Raw genomic sequence first — 17,500 nt, forward strand, 5'->3', positions numbered from 1 at the left:
GTACTTAAAGTATATCAGATCTACAAGCTCACTGAGCTTGTAGATATAATATAGGGCTAAACTAAAGTGATTAATGCATGTTTCACGATATTACATTTTTGTATCTGCAAAGTAACTAGCAACTAAAGTTTTCAAATAAATGTACTGGAGTAAAAGTACAATATTTGGATTTGGATATTTGGGGTTTTCAAATAAATGTAATGGAGTAGAAGTACCAGTGTATCAGTTCAGAAAAAAGCTAAGGTATGGCAACATGACTGGTGTCTTGCACGCGTGCGATGTTGCCATACCTTAGCAACAGTCATGATACATTTATTTTAAGAAATACATTCTATTTTTTCCCCCGTTTCTAAGGTTTCTTGGGCTGGATATGGCAGCCTGGAATGGTTGTTCAAGTGCAGCTAAACTTGACATGTTGGTAAACGTGCCACAATTAACAATAATGAATTGCACCTGTGCAGCTGACCTGCGGAACCTGGGAATATACCATTTTGTCAAGATGGGGAGAATACAAGTGTGGAGAATAAAATTATAATACCTTGTTAAAGTGACCATTTTGTATTTTTTTTACTGTAATTTAACAACATAATAACCAGCACAGATAGACAAAGAGACATTCATGGATTTATATTTAAAGGTAACTTTTACTTTCCCCCCTGGACCCAGGGTATGGCAGCTGCATACCCCTGCCATACCCAATTGACGCCCCTGAGAAGTACACGTGATGGAAATTGGAAACACTGCAGTAAGGTAAAAATGCCTCAAAAGTGTACTTAAGTACAGTACTCAAGTAAAAGTTACTTCACAGTGCTGGGTTTCCGCTGCGGAGGCGTTGACGTGAGGTTATCAGACGTAGCAGCCTAAACGTGTCCTAAATCTGTCCTCTCACCCACGCAGGGTTTGGTCTGACAATAGCAGCATTGAGCTAACGAGGACGTGTTGTGGTTTCTGTGGTGCTGCTTGTTCAGTTTGGAAGGTTCGTAAAACAATGTCAAGGACCGCCATGACGCCATTCTAACTCTTTTCTTTCCCGAAAACTGTTTTGTAAACGCATGTTTTCCCCGGGTTCCTTTCACTGTTGCCTGGCTAATTCTCCTCTTTTGTTACAAAAAAATAAAATAAAATCAAACCTCAGTTCGAAGTTAGCGGTGAGCAGCTATACCCGGTGTGTGTGTGTGTGTGTGTGTGTGTGTGTGTGTGTGTGTGTGTGTGTGTGTGTGTGTGTGTGTGTGTGTGTGTGTGTGTGTGTGTGCGTGTGTGTGTGTGTGTGTGTGTGTGTCCGCGCGCGTGTTTAGTCTGCGCAACAGTGGTCTTCTCAATCTGTTCCTGCATAGTTTAAAGATCCGGCCACGCACCATTGTACTAATGAAACATAACTCCGGCGACAAACCGTTGTACAAAAGAAACATAGCGCACCACTTGGTCAAAGTTCATCCTAACACGGACAGACAGACAGACAGACAAAGCGAAACATTGGGAGGCGCCTCCAACGCTCCAAAAATGTGAGCAGTTCATTTAGAAGTTAGGTTTCCTAACTAATCAATGGGTGTGTGTGTGTTCGTGCGTGCATGCGTGCGTGTGTGCGTGCGTGCGTGCCTGGCCTGCTCAACAGCGCCCCATGGTCACCCAGGCCTGCCACTGGTCACCAGTGGTATTGCAGCTCATGCTATAAGACATACTAACATACTGTAGATAGTAACATAGTAACATACGGACAAAGTCACTCTTAGGAGACGGTGTGACCACCGCTCAAAAAAGAAGTGACTCTCCTCGACAATCCTTATCAGTAGCGGAATCTGAATAGAATTAACATGACAACACAAATGTTCTATTTTTTTAAAAGCTTCACAGTTCACATTAAATCTAGCACAAAATGGACGGAGCAACTTTCTCTTGTAGTGGAGTAAAATTTGACCAGGAGTATCTCTACTTGTCGTTGGACTCACTGGCTGTATGTGATTGTAGAGTGTGCGTGTGTGTGTGTGTGTGTGTGTGTGTGTGTGTGTGTGTGTGTGTGTGTGTGTGTGTGTGTGTGTGTGTGTGTGTGTGTGTGTGTGTGTGTGTGTGTGTGTGCGTGCGTGTGAATGCGTCCGCGCGCACCTGTGTATGTGTGTGTGTGTGTGTGGGACATGTTTGACTTCCGTGCCTGAACCACTACGGGTAATGCTCCATTTTCGGGGGCCCAGGGGGACCGAGCGGCCCAGAGTTGGGGCCTCTCGTTATCACCTGGTGATGGTCCAAAGTATGGAGGCTAACTGCAAATAATAGAGAGGATTTAGAACAAAATATCCTGAGGCCTGGACCTGACTCCCTGCCTGAAACCATTACTCTGGAGGAGGAGAGGAGAGTGTACTGCTTTGCCTCCTGGTGTAGGGCATCACAGTTTAAGCCCCGCCTGTCCTCACTCTGGACCCAGAAGCGTTTTCCCCATTTATTTCACCATAGACATTTCATAAAGTATAACACCTTTAAGCCTCTGACAAAGCCACCCCGGCTTGTGAGGAATGATGACAATAAACATTATGTTTTGCATGCAACGAGGCAAATTCTTTTTTTGCTATGGTATGATACATTTGATTTCTCTGCTGAGCAGGCGAGTATCCTCTCCTCTCTAGCTCAGCCTAGTTCTGAGGACAGCTTCCCCCTATTGTCATCACTATTGATGAGGTTCGCAAGGTGCTTAAGAGCATTAAGGTGAACAAGGGCCCTGGGCCTGATGGAATTGACCCTCGCACCTTTAAGGTCTGTGCTGATCAGTTGTGCCAGGTTTTTCATTCTCTGTTCTCTCTGTCACTGTCCTTACCTGCTCTTCCTGCTATGTGGTTAACATCATGTCTTGTTCCTATTCCTAAAAAGAACAATGTGCGTAATAGCCTCACTAACATGAGACCTATTGCTTTAACATACCACATCATGAAGTGATATTTAGACCCCTTGCAATTTGCATACAGGAAGCGTGTAGGAGTTGATGATGCTCTGATTGTTATGTTACATCATATGTACACTCACCTTCAATCATCTGCCAGTTCTGTTAGGGTAATGTTTTTTTTTTTAATTTTTCTAGAGCCTTCAATACTATACAGCCACATATCCTAGCTCAGGGGTCTTCAACGTTTTCAGGCCGGGGACCCCCAAGCTGATGGGGAGATGGAGCAGGGACCCCCTACCACCTCGTAGGGTGGGGGGGGGTCGGGGCTACGACATATTTTTTATTTTAAACATGTACAAGTTACAGCGAGCAGGGTGGGCCGTACCACTAACATTTCAAACTGAGAACAAATGTCAATAATATCAACAATCTGTCAATTGCATAGTAATCATGTATTCAAGCTATTCAAAATGGATAGAATCATGATTTATTTTTTAAACATAAATGTGAAAAAAACAGACCCCCTGTTGAAGACCCCTGTCCTAGCTAATGAATTGAGGCAATATAAACTGCATAATTCAACCATCACCTGGTGCATGAAATATCTAGTGCCTCAACCTCAGTTTGTTAAGCTAGATGATGCAGTATCATGTCATCTGGACAAAAACTGGAGCCCCTCAGGGAACAGTTTTAGCTCCCTTTCTATTTGTCCTCTATACTGCCGATTGTAGGCACAGTTAACTTTTGTAAAAAGAAGGTGCCTATTTCACCTGTCATCATTAAAGGGCAGGAGGTAGAAATAGTCCAGTCCTATAAGTATCTTGGTGTTCACTTGGACAGGAAGCTGGACTGGAAGATGAACACAGATTCTGTGTTCAAGAAAGCTCAGTCTAGACTTTTTCATTTGAGAAAGTTCAGATCTTTTGAGATCAGTAGGTCACTTCTTCATGTTTTCTACCAAGGTATAGGGGGCAGCATCACGGCCGATGACAAAAACCGGATCAATAAATTGATTAAAAAGGCTGGCTCAGTGATTGGCCTCCCTCAGGATACTTTGGATATCACTATAGCCAATCGAATGAGGACTAAATTGAACACTATTCTTTCCTTCGGAGGTCATCCTCTTTATAAGGTATTTAGGGACCTGCGTTGCAAGTTTAGCAACAGGTTTTTGATGCTTATAATCTCTACTGAGAGAATGAAGAGATCCTTTGTTCCTGCTGCTGTTAGATTCCTTAACGAACACCGCTAGCTTTGTTTTGGGAGGGTGTTTTGTTATGTCATTTGTAAAGTCTGTTATTGTCACTTGCTGTGTATTGTATGTTTGTTATTTGCTGTTATTGTTACTTGTGTATTTGTATTCGCTCTGGTGGCAAAACATGTTTCCCCTCTGGGACTAAGCAATAAACCCATACCATACCATACCATTAGAAAGCTGTGTGTCTTCATGTGTGTAAGTCGTCCCACGTCCAGAATTTGTTGTCTCACGTCTTTCCACAGAATATTAGAAAACGCTCAATAGTGGGCTCGATAAAAGCCTGGCTCAATAAGCAGGATCGATAAGGTGCCCCCTGGTGAAAGATTGGCCCCCCCTAAGCCCCCCTCCCAACAAACACAATTATGATGAAAAATATTTATGGAATAAATAAATGTAATAATATGTGAAAGACAACTGACTGACCTCTATGTAAACCATACTATATGGACAGTTTGTTCTGCATGTCACTATGCTGGAAAGCATCCTCAGCCTCACAAAAACCCTATCCGATCATCTACAGCACACAGATTTGGAGCTGGCATCTGTTCAGTTATCAATACCCTAAGCAAGAGAATCGCGTTTGTCGTATTAGTCATTATTGTTTGTTGCCAAAATCCATTAGCCCCCACACTAAAAAAGCCAGCCCCCCCCATCGCCCCCCCCAGTCACAATTCCCTGGAGCCGTCGCTGCCTACTCACCACGAGGTTGCCGATGACCATGACCAGCATGAAGACCAGGATGCAGAGCGGCTGGCCCGCCACCTCCATGCAGTCCCACATGGTCTCGATCCACTCCCCGCACAGCACGCGGAACACGATCAGGAAGCTGTGGAAGAAGTCCTTCATGTGCCACCGCGGCAGCACGCAGTCCTTGGAGATCTTACACACACAGTCCTGAGGGGAGGGGGGAGAGAGAGACAACATGTTAATTTTTTATTTTGTTAAAAAGGGTCTTCAACAGGGGGTCCGAGACCACTATAGCCTGATTTCAGACTCAGCTGAAGCTTTATTCTGACATTGTTCCCTGTCTGAACGATTTACAGGGGAGGGACTTTGGTAGCCATTAGCAGGGACGTGCTGGGCCCCTGATTCAGCCCTGGAAAAAGAGTTGTAGGCCCTCATTGCGCGCTATAGAGAGAGAGATCTCTCTATAGCGCTGCTGCTACTCAAAGATATGCCATTTCAGATCATGACAACGAGCCAATTACATGAGTTATATTTTGTCGTTGTCTGGTGGAAACCTTGTATGTCCAAAACCGTTTGTTTTGTATTTATCATTTAAAAAATGATTTAAACTAGTGAAAACAGCCGATCTACTAGCACACAATGCCTCGCACCGCGAGGCGTTGTGTGCTTGTAGATCTGCTGTTTTCACTACTTTTGTGCAACGGCCTTGTATGATGAAGCAGGGCTTTGCTTTGCGAAAAAAAAATTACACATTTGAAACTTGGAGATACGTGGTTTCTGCCCGACAGTGACGATTTACTTTGTTGGCTGCCCAGCCCCAAAAATGGAACCAAGGCCGACATTTTATTTGTATTTTTTTCCTAATGGCCGGCCTGGACCGGCCGGGAATGAACCAGCAGTTCGGGAGTTGTTCCGCTTTTCCCAATGGCCAGCACGTCCCTGGCCATTAGCACACACAATGACAACAAACATTGCGTGTGTGTCTGTGCGAGTGACTGCTTCCACACAGAACTGCGATCAGAAACTTGTAATCAATTCAACAGCTTGGTGAATTAAATCAGCGTGTGTGTCCCACTGTGCCACTGCTGTCTGGTGTGTGTGTGTGCTCTTTCTGAAATGTAATCGTTTCAACTGCTGCGCGGCTTGGAGACGCAATTTCGGATCGGTAAACTGACGATTCATTCATTCATTCAACACCAGACCAGAGAAACAGTCCACTCTGAGAGTGGGCGGGTCTGTGGGCTGGAACCAGGCTAGGACCTCTAGGGGGTACTCAGAGTTACTACAGGGGGTCCTCCGAATCTTTGCGTGATAGAAGGTTTTAAGATATTTTTGGGGGGCTTTTTCTGCCTTTATTGATAGGTACAGTATACAGTAGGTTGACAGGAAATGGGGAGAGAGATGGGGGGGGTGACACGCAGCAAAGGTCGTCACGATCGGGACTCGAACTCGAACTCGTCATGCCGGATTACCAGCCTAGGTGCCTGGACCACTACTACCCTGATATAAAGTTTTTTCTCCTTTTTTATATTAATCACTTGAACCCTAGCGTCCATATTCTGAGAACCTTTGCCAAAAATAGCAGATCTACAAGCTCACAGCACAAGGCGAGGCGTTGTGAGCTTGTAGATTAGCTATTTTCGGCAAAGAGGTTTGGTCTAGAGGGGAAAAAGAGCAGGCTAAGTACAGAGTGAAGTTTATTAAGTATTGACGGTTCAAGTGGTTAAATATCTGAAAATACAAATCAACATGCTTCCAAAATACACTGATGAATGTGCTGTCAAACAATGAAAATATGGAATCTATGAACAGGTTGTGGGGGTCCCTGCTTCATCTCTCTCTCAGAACGTTGAAGAACCCTATATGATCAACCAATGTTTTGCATAAAAGGCAAGAGTTGGAGTGCTGCCAAATTAAAGCACAACACGCCATATACAGTATTAACACGCTCATCGCCGATTCGCCGGGGAATTAAGAAAGAATTTGCAGATCTACAAGCTCATATAGTGCGACATGAAGTGGCGCGTGATCTCTGCTATTTTTGAATCGATAAGGTATAAAATATTGGTCAAAGTGGTTCAAATGGAGTGTGACGCTATATTAGCTGAAATGACACGGATGCTTTCCCGTTATTGAAGGGTTTAACCCATTTAGGCCTAGAATTAGAAGGATTCAAAAGACACTTATAGAATCGGGTCAAAATTCTAATGTTCACGACTTTTCAAAAATAGCAGATCTACAAGCTCGCAGCGCGGCACTCGGTGCCGCGCTGTGAGCTTGTATATCTGCTATTTTTCAATAGTTAAAGTATGAAATAATGATACACAAAATGTGTATACCCGTTCTAAATGGGTTAACATAGGTCCCGGATTGCAGGTTTAATTAATTACAAAATTATACGCTGAGAAAATGAATGCCTTGGCCTGTTTCATTGATTTCAGAATTGCCTTCCATTCCATCTCTACAGGCTGGTCGGTCACACACATACAGTATGATTTGATTGAGGACATGTGTCCAACAATCACAATATGTTCTCTAATGAAATGTGCAGCAGACAGACAGGCCTCGGGCAGTGGGCCAGGGGCTTACAGTCCAATCCCGTTCAATCAATGCAGCAAATATCAACGTATTAATCTAGACTGTATGCCAACAGAATGAACGAACCAATTAGAGCATTCCACAGCACAGAATGAATGACCAGCAGGGCGCTGCAGTATGCAGATGTACCTCAAGTCACAGCAGTCAGATCACTCTTATTTGCAACCCTAGGTCGCAGTTTAGTATGTGAACGGTCACAGCTTGGCCGTATCTCTGTCTCTACCGCATGACACTGTGGTTCTATGGGTTTGTCGCTCTGACATCATGCTCTGACATCACTGTGATATCAGGGGAACCACTCTTAACAGAATGGGTTTGCCGCTCTGACATCACGCTCTGGCTTCACTGTGATGTCACACTAACAGAAAAATATGGGTACCAGGGGTCTCCATATTATGGGTAACTGGTCAGATATACATCACTGGCCAGATAGCCAAGAATTCCAATGCTTCGACACACCCTGCCCATCTCTAAACATAATGCTAGCATCATCTGCATACGGTCAAACACTAATCAGTGTATTAAGCCATTAAGTGTCTGTGTCATTTTAGATTTGAACTATTCAAAAATAGCAGATACAAGAGCTCATAGAGACCTGCATAATGGAGGGTGTGCATCATATATGCCAGTCAATGGCAAAACTGAGTGGCAAAACATAAAGCAGCATGAAGCATTGGAGTTTGGAAGAGCGCTTCCTCACTCCTACTGACTCCTACTGACTCCTCATGACTCCTACACTCTGTTTTTTGCCACTCAGTAGGCGTTCCCGCATAACTTCCGGGTACGATGATGTCACTCACGCGCATACCCTCTATACTGTATCTTCTAGTTTTGGAAAGATCATGAAAATGTGTACAATTCCTTGAATATGTTCATGTTCATGGCTCTGCTCTCCCTCTGCCATGCCTGGGGAGACAACGGACTGACTGACCTCATGCTTCCTTTTATGCATGAGTAGTCCAAGTTGTTTCTGTTCACCGGACAGGGGGGATTTTCCCGATATGGACGTAGTGCGTGGAAGGAACACATTATTCCAACCAGTTCCTTTCCCCTCCATCAGGCGCCCCGGCTGGCCAGGGGGAGGCATTATAGTGACCAGGAATTATTTTATTTATTTTCTAACTAAAATCTTTGGTTCTGGGAGATCCCTCGAACAAGATATTTTGAGATGGTGCTCCGCAGCCAAATACATATAATTCTGGGGCTTCTTAACATGAACCACTGATATGCAGTATTTTTTTTTTTTTCTTTTCAGAAAACTGTTTTAGAAGACATTTTTAGAATTGGCCTCAGGTCTTAATGGGTTAAGCCAATGCTCAGACACACAGACCCCCTGGCATGTGAGGGCCGCAAATAGGCCAACTGAAAAAGACATAAACATCTGTCCGGAATGGAACAGTTCTGGGAACCCCAGGCTGCACCAGATCACTTCTCCTGACCCTTCAAACTGACACTCCACTGAAAACTAAATCAAACCTAAGCTTCACTAGACTAAACTAGACTCAAACTAAAACATTTCAGATGACTAAAATATGACTGAAACTGAATGGAATTTTATTCAAAAGACTATGACCAAAACGACACCAACATTTGCTGTCAAAATTAACACAATGTAAACCACAACATCTCGGATCCAAATATCTACTATCTACAATTATTTGAAAACTTAAGTTACGAGTTAAGGGGAGCACACACTGGACGCGGGCGGCTGCGCAGCGTCGCGTTACGGTATCGACGCACGTGAAGTGCCCCGCGGTAACCCCAACTGGATGCGGCGCGCGATCAAAAGGGTGATACGGTCAGCCAACGATCACCATCCATTTCCCCTGGTGGGGAGAACATTTTCACTGCGCGGCAACGCTGAAAAAATAGAACAGCAGCGTAACGGCGCGGCAGGCGAGGCGGTAGACTCGCGCCTATGCGCGTCTGACGCCGCCGGTGTGGGTTAGTGCATTGAAAATAACGGGGCCGTATGTTTTGACGCGCCGCTACCGCGCCGCCTCCGCGCCGCCTCCGCGTCCGGTGTGTGTTCCTCTTTACTTTGCAGATATCCGTCAATGTACAGAATGTCTGTCCATCCGCCACCTGACCGTCTGTCTGCATGATGACATCACTGATACTAAACAGTGTCGCCACCATAACCCCCAACTGACATCAACAATAACCGACTGACATCACTGCCTGACATCACTACAGTGCCCAAATTTGGAGATGACATCACAGATTGGGCTGGACACGGAACACCATATATGGGCATAAAAGAGTGCCAGCCAGGCAGACGGATACAACGGGTATTGCACAACTGGACATCGATGGTGACTATTCTGGTCCGGTCTGGGTTCTCCAACATTACTTCTGAGACTCCTACATTCCTCATCGCAACCCCTGGGCACAGGAGTAATATTATGATAGTGTTATGAGCTTGTAGATCTGCTATTTTCAAACATTTTAGTACTTTTACTGTTGGTACTTTAAGTACATTTTGATGCCAATACTTTCATACTTTACATTACAAGTACATTTAGAATTCCGGACTTTTACTTGTAACAGAGTATGTCTAATATTGCAGTATTGATACTTTTACTTCAGTAAAATACTTGAGTGCTTTTTCCACCACTGAATGTAGCCTGTCTCTGAGTGAGAGCAGGTTAAGTGAACAGGACAGCCAGTCCCTGCTATAACATGGCTGGCATGACTCATCCCAGACTGTCCCCTTGTAAGAATACCCTGGAACATTACATTGGTCTGTTTTACATAATTCACAATACCAGTCCCTTCTTCACCCCGTCTCCTGGGTGCAAAGCTATTATACTGGCACTAAAACAAATAAGAAAATAATTAAATCTACAATTGAAAGCCTACAAACAAATGAACAAAAACACACCCACCACGACCTCTCCATTCTAAACTGCTGTATGTCAACGATTCACGTCGACTTAAAGGACAACTTTGTTTTTTACAACAAGAGTTCATATTTTAGACCAGTAAGACTCCCTAATCGGGAGATAAGCGACCGTCAGGTCGCAGCGTGATTTTAGGCCAAAATGTTTGAAAAGATCAGCCTGACGGTGGCGCTATATGGTTCCAGATCCATGTTGATGAGATGAGTGTAGACATACTGTGTACCGATTTGCGTGATTTTAGGGCAAAAATTGTAGGAGCAGTGTCCAAAAATGTGTTTTGCAAGAATCAGCCTCATGGTGGCGCTAGAAGAGGGCCATGTGAGAATTGATGTGGTTTGGCAGGCAAGGAGTGTGTGTGCAAAATTTGGCATGGATCGGGGCAACGGTTGCGGAGATATGAGCAGGGCAAAAGTGTGACGTGTGACTGACGGACGGACGGACGGACGGACGGACGGACGGACGGACGGACGGACGGATGGACAGACAGACAGACAGTGGAGGTTTTGATAGTAAGTGCGACCTGACGGTTGCAATAAAAGAGAAAAGAGAAGATGAGTGTTAAAATGTTTTCATTTACTGCTTTCAATCGTTTTTGTGATTTTAGCTATTTTGATTTCAGTGGGTGTGGGCATGCGTACAAGTGGCTAAATATGTCTTTTTAGACACAATAAGCCGGCGATTTCTTTATTACTATGGTATTTACAGTAACACGACTAGCTCCCATCCCAAATCACATCTGCCCGTGAAAGATTGCGGTGCATCTTGGGCTTATTTTGGGCTTATTGTCTCTAAAAATGCATATTTATCCACTTGTACGCATGCCCCCACCCACTGAAATAAAAATAGCTAAAATCACTAAAGCGATAGAAAGCAGTGAATGATAACATTTTAACACTCATCTTTTCTTTTCTCTAATTCTTTTCTTGAGACAAAATAACCCAGAAACAAAACATCAGTTCCCCATCCGGTCCCATTCTTCTTCTTCTGCAGAAGAAATACGCTTTCCTCCGGTTCTAGGTTTCCACAGCGCCACGAGGTCCCATCCACATGCACTGTAGTGGAGCCAGGCGGAGCTACAACAACACGGATGCAAAGCCACTGTATTGCTCACATTCAGTACTAGTATAGAGTGCTCCACAACTAACAGGAGCACACGCACGGCAGTGTGCACGCGCGCGATCGCCCTAAAAAAAACACAGTAAAAACAATGAAAACGCTGGCACAGAAGTGTATACTTAAAACGGAAAAAAACAGAGATCTCCGTCTAAGGCACGAATAGCCAAACTAAAAGTTCACAGACGAGTTTGTAGACCAGAATAACATCTTATTGTCTTACTTAATTCTACTGGATCTCTTCTCCACTAGTTCCCCTATTGTCCATTTTTTTTATTTGTTGGCGAAATTACCTATATATTTAGTCATAAACTGATTGTGATGCTATATCGACTTTTAAGTCAATTTATCTTATAGCATTGGTTCACAAAGTGGCGTCCGGGGACCCCCAGGAGTCCTTGAGGGAGATCCAGGGGGTCCCCAGCTAAATGACAGTTAGGAAGAGAGTTAAATTAACATTGATTTTACAAAATTAATTGGGGTCTCAGAGATAGAAATACCAATAAATGGGGGTCCGTAGCCTAATGCACGTCAAACTGGGGGTCCTTGAAATCAAAATGGTTGAGAATCACCGCTAGAGCCCTACACATCTTCTCTTATAATCTAATCGTCTCAGGGGTCCCTGGCATATCTCAGGGATCCCTGGCATATCTTGTCAAATGGGGGACCGCGGGCTAATAATTCGACACAGTGAATCACCAGCTGCTCCTGGACACCCTTGCTGACCTAGGCATCACCGGGACGGCACTAAAGTGGTTCTCCTCCTACCTGTCGGACCGGACCTATCAGGTCTCATGGAAAGGTTTGCTTTCATCCCCCCGAACCCTCCAAACGGGAGTCCCCCAGGGATCCGTACTTGGCCCTCTGCTTTTCTCCCTGTACACCAAATCCCTTGGTGCTGTTATCTCTGCTCACAATCTATCCTATCACTGCTATGCTGATGACACTCAACTGTTTTTGTCCTTCCCCCCTTCTGCCACCCAGGTGGAAGAACGCATTGCTGCATGTCTGGCCGACATCTCACAGTGGATGTCAGCCCACCACCTTAAGCTGAACCCGGACAAGACGGAGCTACTCTTCTTCCCAGCTAAGTCTTGCCCCATGCAAGATCTCACTATTTCCATAGATAATGCATTTGTGACTTCAGTTCCTACTGCTAGAAACCTTGGTGTGGTCCTGGACAGCCAGCTATCATTCAAGGCACACATTGCATCAGTCACCCGGTCATGTAGGTTCACACTCTATAACATCCGTAAAATCAGACCCTTCCTCACCCAGGAGGCAGCCCAGCTCCTCATTCAGACATCTGTCATATCAAAGCTTGACTATTGTAACTCTCTCCTCACTGGTCTCCCGGCATGTGCACTTAAACCTCTCCAACTGATCCAAAATGCCGCGGCACGACTGGTCTTCAACCAGCCTAAGTTCTCACATGTCTCTCCCCTTCTCCGCAGCCTCCACTGGCTCCCGGTTGCGGCCCGCACTGAATACAAAACACTGATGCTGACCTTCAAAGCAGCCAAAGGTATGGCTCCTCCATACCTCCAGAAGCTGATCAACCCCTACACCCCCACCCGGTCACTTAGATCAGCCAACACAGGGATGCTGACAGAACCCTCGCTCAAAACTCCAGGGCAAAAATCCACTCGTCCGAGACAGTTTGCCCTCCTGGCCCCCAAGTTGTGGAATAAACTCCCTGTCGCACTTAGAACAACGGACTCACTCGCTAGCTTTCGCCGTGGACTGAAGACTCACCTTTTCAGACTCCACCTAAACCCTTAGCACTACAGAAAAAGAATCAATGAATACATGAAGCTAGTTAGCATTTGTTTTGTTTTTTAGGTTTTTTCAGAACTTTGATTATATTGTGTTTTTTTTCTAGATAGATATCCATTTGCATTTGTTATATTGTTGATGATGTACTGACATATTATCTTGTTTATTATTGTGATGTTATCTGCTTATTGTAAGTCGCTTTGGATTAAAAGCGTCTGCTAAATGCCTAAACTGTAAACTGTAAACTGTAATAATTGTCAATTTGGGAGGTCCTTGGCATGAAAAAAGGTTTGAGAACCACTGGCTTATAGGGACCCCCTGGAAGCCTCTCGAGGACCCCGGAAGGGCCCCCGCACCGCAGTTTGGGAAGCAGTGCCAATAGGGTGACATAGTTTCCCAAACAGAAGTGTCCTGTTTGCTCCCTCAGGGGGGGGTGTCTGTCTGCTGCTCTTATTAGCACACATCTGAAGAAGACGTTTCGCTGAGTCAGTCTGGGACACTCTGTGCTTCCTCTCTGGAGATATCATGGCTCCAGGTCTGCCTCAGTCACACACACACACACACACACACACACACACACACACACACACACACACACACACACACACACACACACACACACACACACACACACACACACACACACACCATGACTCCTGACAAAAAAAAAGAAGAAAAACAACCCAGCGGTGGAAAGTAACTCCAGTACAATTTTGAGGTAATTGTACTTCTTCTGTATTGCGATCCCGAATGCATCTAATCCGCTAAAAAGAGGCAGGAACATGTTGTCCTTCTTATTCGAGAATTTTAATTGCTGCCTACATTGGCTACGGTTACATGGGCAATATTTATTCCTTCAGAATGAACTCATTAAGGATTTAAGGATCTCAATTTGTGCTTACTTGAGCTTATCCTTTTAGTTGACCTTGTACTAGTGAACTGCACTGTCATGTACAAACCTATTTTCCTATGCAAACTTCTAATACATTCTTCGACACAGACACAGCCAGTGTAGACTTAGATCAGTGTTTCTCAAATGGGGGTACTCCTTGGGGTACGCTGAAAATGGCCCCCAAAAAGAAAGAAATATGTATAAATGATGATAATATTATTCATAGTTAAATAATTAACTACAATTGAATTAGGAGGGGAAAACACATTTGCTGTTATGTTTAATGATGACACGTTGAGAAACTTGTTGTGACCCTGATAATTGCTGCTAACCCAAATTACATGGAACCAGGTAACTGGGATGTGTTAGAAAGTTGTGTGAATGTATTGAAGTTATTGACATGAAAACTGGACTGAAATGTTGCGGCAACAGTGATGAAAACAAAATGTCTCAGGAGGCACCGTTTGAAACTCTCACTCCCTTTCTTATTTGTGATGTTATATTCTTGAAAAGCATCATAGTCTACTAGTTATTAGGGGTGTAACGATACATTTTAACACTTTGCAAGCCGAAATAGAATGGCTGTTGATAGATTAGCCGTGAAATTTCTATTATTCTATTATGATCTGAAACATAATATTATGTTTATAAACAAGAGCCCGCCACCCCTCCTTCTTGGACCGCGCCGTTGTTTTTTCTTTTTTTTTCACTCCCCAGGTTGTTAGCTCACCGTGATTATCTGGATCTCCATTGGGATAGAGTGGCAGTTTTGGCCGAGGCATTTTCTCCCCGTGCCTTTCGCGTGCGCGATCCGTGCGCATATAATCCAAGCATATAATCCAAGAATGACTGAAAAGTCGATGTGACCATTTTGGCTAGCTTAGCCCTTAGCACTCCAGCTATGCTAATGTTATCATCTAAACAGTAAACAGACGGCTGCTGGGAGCCTCTGGAAGGAATGGACCTGACGTCACTTCTGCTTCATGTCAGACGAGCCATGCGCTATCGATGGACGAGTGGTGACTAGGGAAGGTTAGACGATCGCCGATTTTTGGATACAAATAATTTATTTCGTTTTTAATGACCCAGTACGGTAAAAGACGGCGCGGCTGAGACTCCTTGCTCAGATGTCCGGTATATTCCGGTTTTAATATTAAGGGGCTCTCCGTGGCTTGCAGAGTGTTAATAGCGATTCGATACATATCACGATACATGGTTGACGATACGATACATGGATGATATTGGTTCATTCATGGCGATACGATACGATTCGATTTAATGATTTAAAATCTATATACTGTAGTAACTATTTAGCAAAGAAATTAAATCTGCGTGAAAGGTGTGGATAGTGCAGGTTTTTAAGGGAAACATGTATTATTAGCCAAACCAGCTAACTCCACCAGATTGGCCCTCTCTTTTTTTTCATAAATATGTGCTATTGAACACCCCTTACGTCTGTGTGTTGGTTAAAATAATATTGAACCAATGAAAAGTAGTAAAAAGCCCTTCGGTCAAAACCTCTTAACTCCACTTGAGCTAATTTTCCCGAAAATGAACATTTTGGAGTTAAGATCGAGGTTTCGGCTCGACAGCAGATATATTTGGTTCAGAATAAAAGCTGATGGATATTTTCAGAATAAAAGTACCTGGTAGTTCTTCCCAAACAGCTGCATGCCGACCACAGCGAAGATGAAGACGATGATGGCCAGCACCAGCGTGAGGTTCCCCAGGGCTCCCATCGAGTTCCCGATGATTTTGATCAACGTGTTGAGAGTGGGCCACGACCTGGCCAACTTAAACACTCTGAGCTACACACATACACACACACACACACAAACACACACACACACACACACACACACACACACACACACACACACACACACACACACACACACACACACACACACACAAAGTTAAGCTGTCAATAGATCTAGAAAGCAAAGCAGAGGTTAGTTCTTGTGTGTCTAATATCAAGTTTGGGGGAAATATTAGAATTGTGTTGCTATGTCGTTGTTGTTGTTTCTGTTTGTTTCTGTTTTGGTTCAGTTTGGGGTAATGGTTTGGATCATAAATTTACAAGGGCCCTATCTTACTCCTTATGCATAATCTTTTTTTTGCATTATTTACTATAAAAAAAAAAGAAAAGCCGATCTACAAGCCCACAAAGTGTCATGTAGATAGAAAAATGGTAATAATTATAGGCTGATCTACAAGCTAAGATGCACTGCATTTTTCGGCTATAGGCTTGCAACTAAAAATGCCCCCAAAAATAAGAATGGCATTCCTAAAATCGAAATGTTTTCTGAAATGTTAACTCATGGCCTGCCAAACCTGTGTTGGATGGCGCTGTTGGCCAGCCTATGGGTCACCACTTATTTCCGGGGTTCTTCGGGCGTCACCTGACACGTCGATGACGTAACCGGGGGAAAAAAAGTATTTCCTTGTCTTTAGGAGACAAGGGAAAACACCATAGCGCCTGTTTATGGGGTCATGTGATGGAAAGCGAGGTTGGCGTGAGAGCCTCTATCTTTCAAATGGATGGCCGCGTGGTATGGAGCAGGGTTATATTCCCATTCCAGCGCACCCGTGGGCTAGGGAAGGGACGATAATCGCTATTATCGTTTATCTTGATAAAAAAAACGCTCACAAGAATCGTATCGTAGATATTTTAATATATCGTGAAATTGTCCTCCGTCATACGCTGGGATCAATTCATCTTTGATCCACTTAAACCCTCTACAATTGGTAAAACACTCTAGCTATCTTTTTTCACTCTACCAAATCTATTTTCCAAAGAATAGCGTTGTGAGCTTGTAGATCTGCTATTTTTTGGCAAACGTATTGCCCCAGATTATGGATGCAGGGGGTTCGGTTGATAAAAGTGGAATTTTAAGAGTATTAGGCATATTTTGATTACCGAGACAATATGCGATGTGTGCGTGTGCACACATAACCCTAACCCTAACCCTAACCCTAACCCAATATGCGATGTGTGCGTGTGCACTAACCCTAACCCTAACCCTGCACTAACCCTAACCCTAACCCTAACCCTAACCCTAACCCTAACCCTAACCCAGGTCCCAGTAGTCCGAGGCTAACCTGCCGACGCTGGTGAACGCTAAACAGCCAACGCAGGTGAACACTGCCGGTGCAAGTGAATTTTAACTAGGTGAATTCTAACCCAAAGCCTAAACCCTGACCCTGAACCTAACCTTTACCCTAACCCTAACCCTAACCCTAGCTGGACTACTGGGACTTCCAAACAACAGGTCTACGTCAATATGCCGACAGGCCGGTATGTCGACGACCTAAACCTAACCCTAACCTCAGTAAAACTAATGCTGGTGAGTAACCAACCTGCCGATGGTCATCCTATACTCGGACCAACGGACCTGCAGAAC

General features: G+C 44.2%; 1 protein-coding gene across 1 annotated transcript in view; it reads right to left on the reverse strand.

Moving 5' to 3' along the window:
- LOC308306457 (sodium channel protein type 3 subunit alpha-like) overlaps positions 1 to 17,500 on the reverse strand; it is a 272,091-nt gene that overhangs the window by 148,715 nt on the left and 105,876 nt on the right. The window contains exons 17-18 of the mRNA XM_080751465.1: positions 15,743 to 15,904; positions 4,827 to 5,021 (exon numbers count right to left, since the gene is read on the reverse strand). Of these exons, the coding sequence (XP_080607591.1) occupies positions 4,827 to 5,021; positions 15,743 to 15,904 (357 nt within the window). The remainder of the gene's footprint in view (positions 1 to 4,826; positions 5,022 to 15,742; positions 15,905 to 17,500) is intronic.

This window comes from Nannobrachium achirus (genome assembly GCF_963921795.1).
Source record: "Nannobrachium achirus genome assembly, chromosome: 21".
Taxonomy (NCBI): domain Eukaryota; kingdom Metazoa; phylum Chordata; class Actinopteri; order Myctophiformes; family Myctophidae; genus Nannobrachium; species Nannobrachium achirus.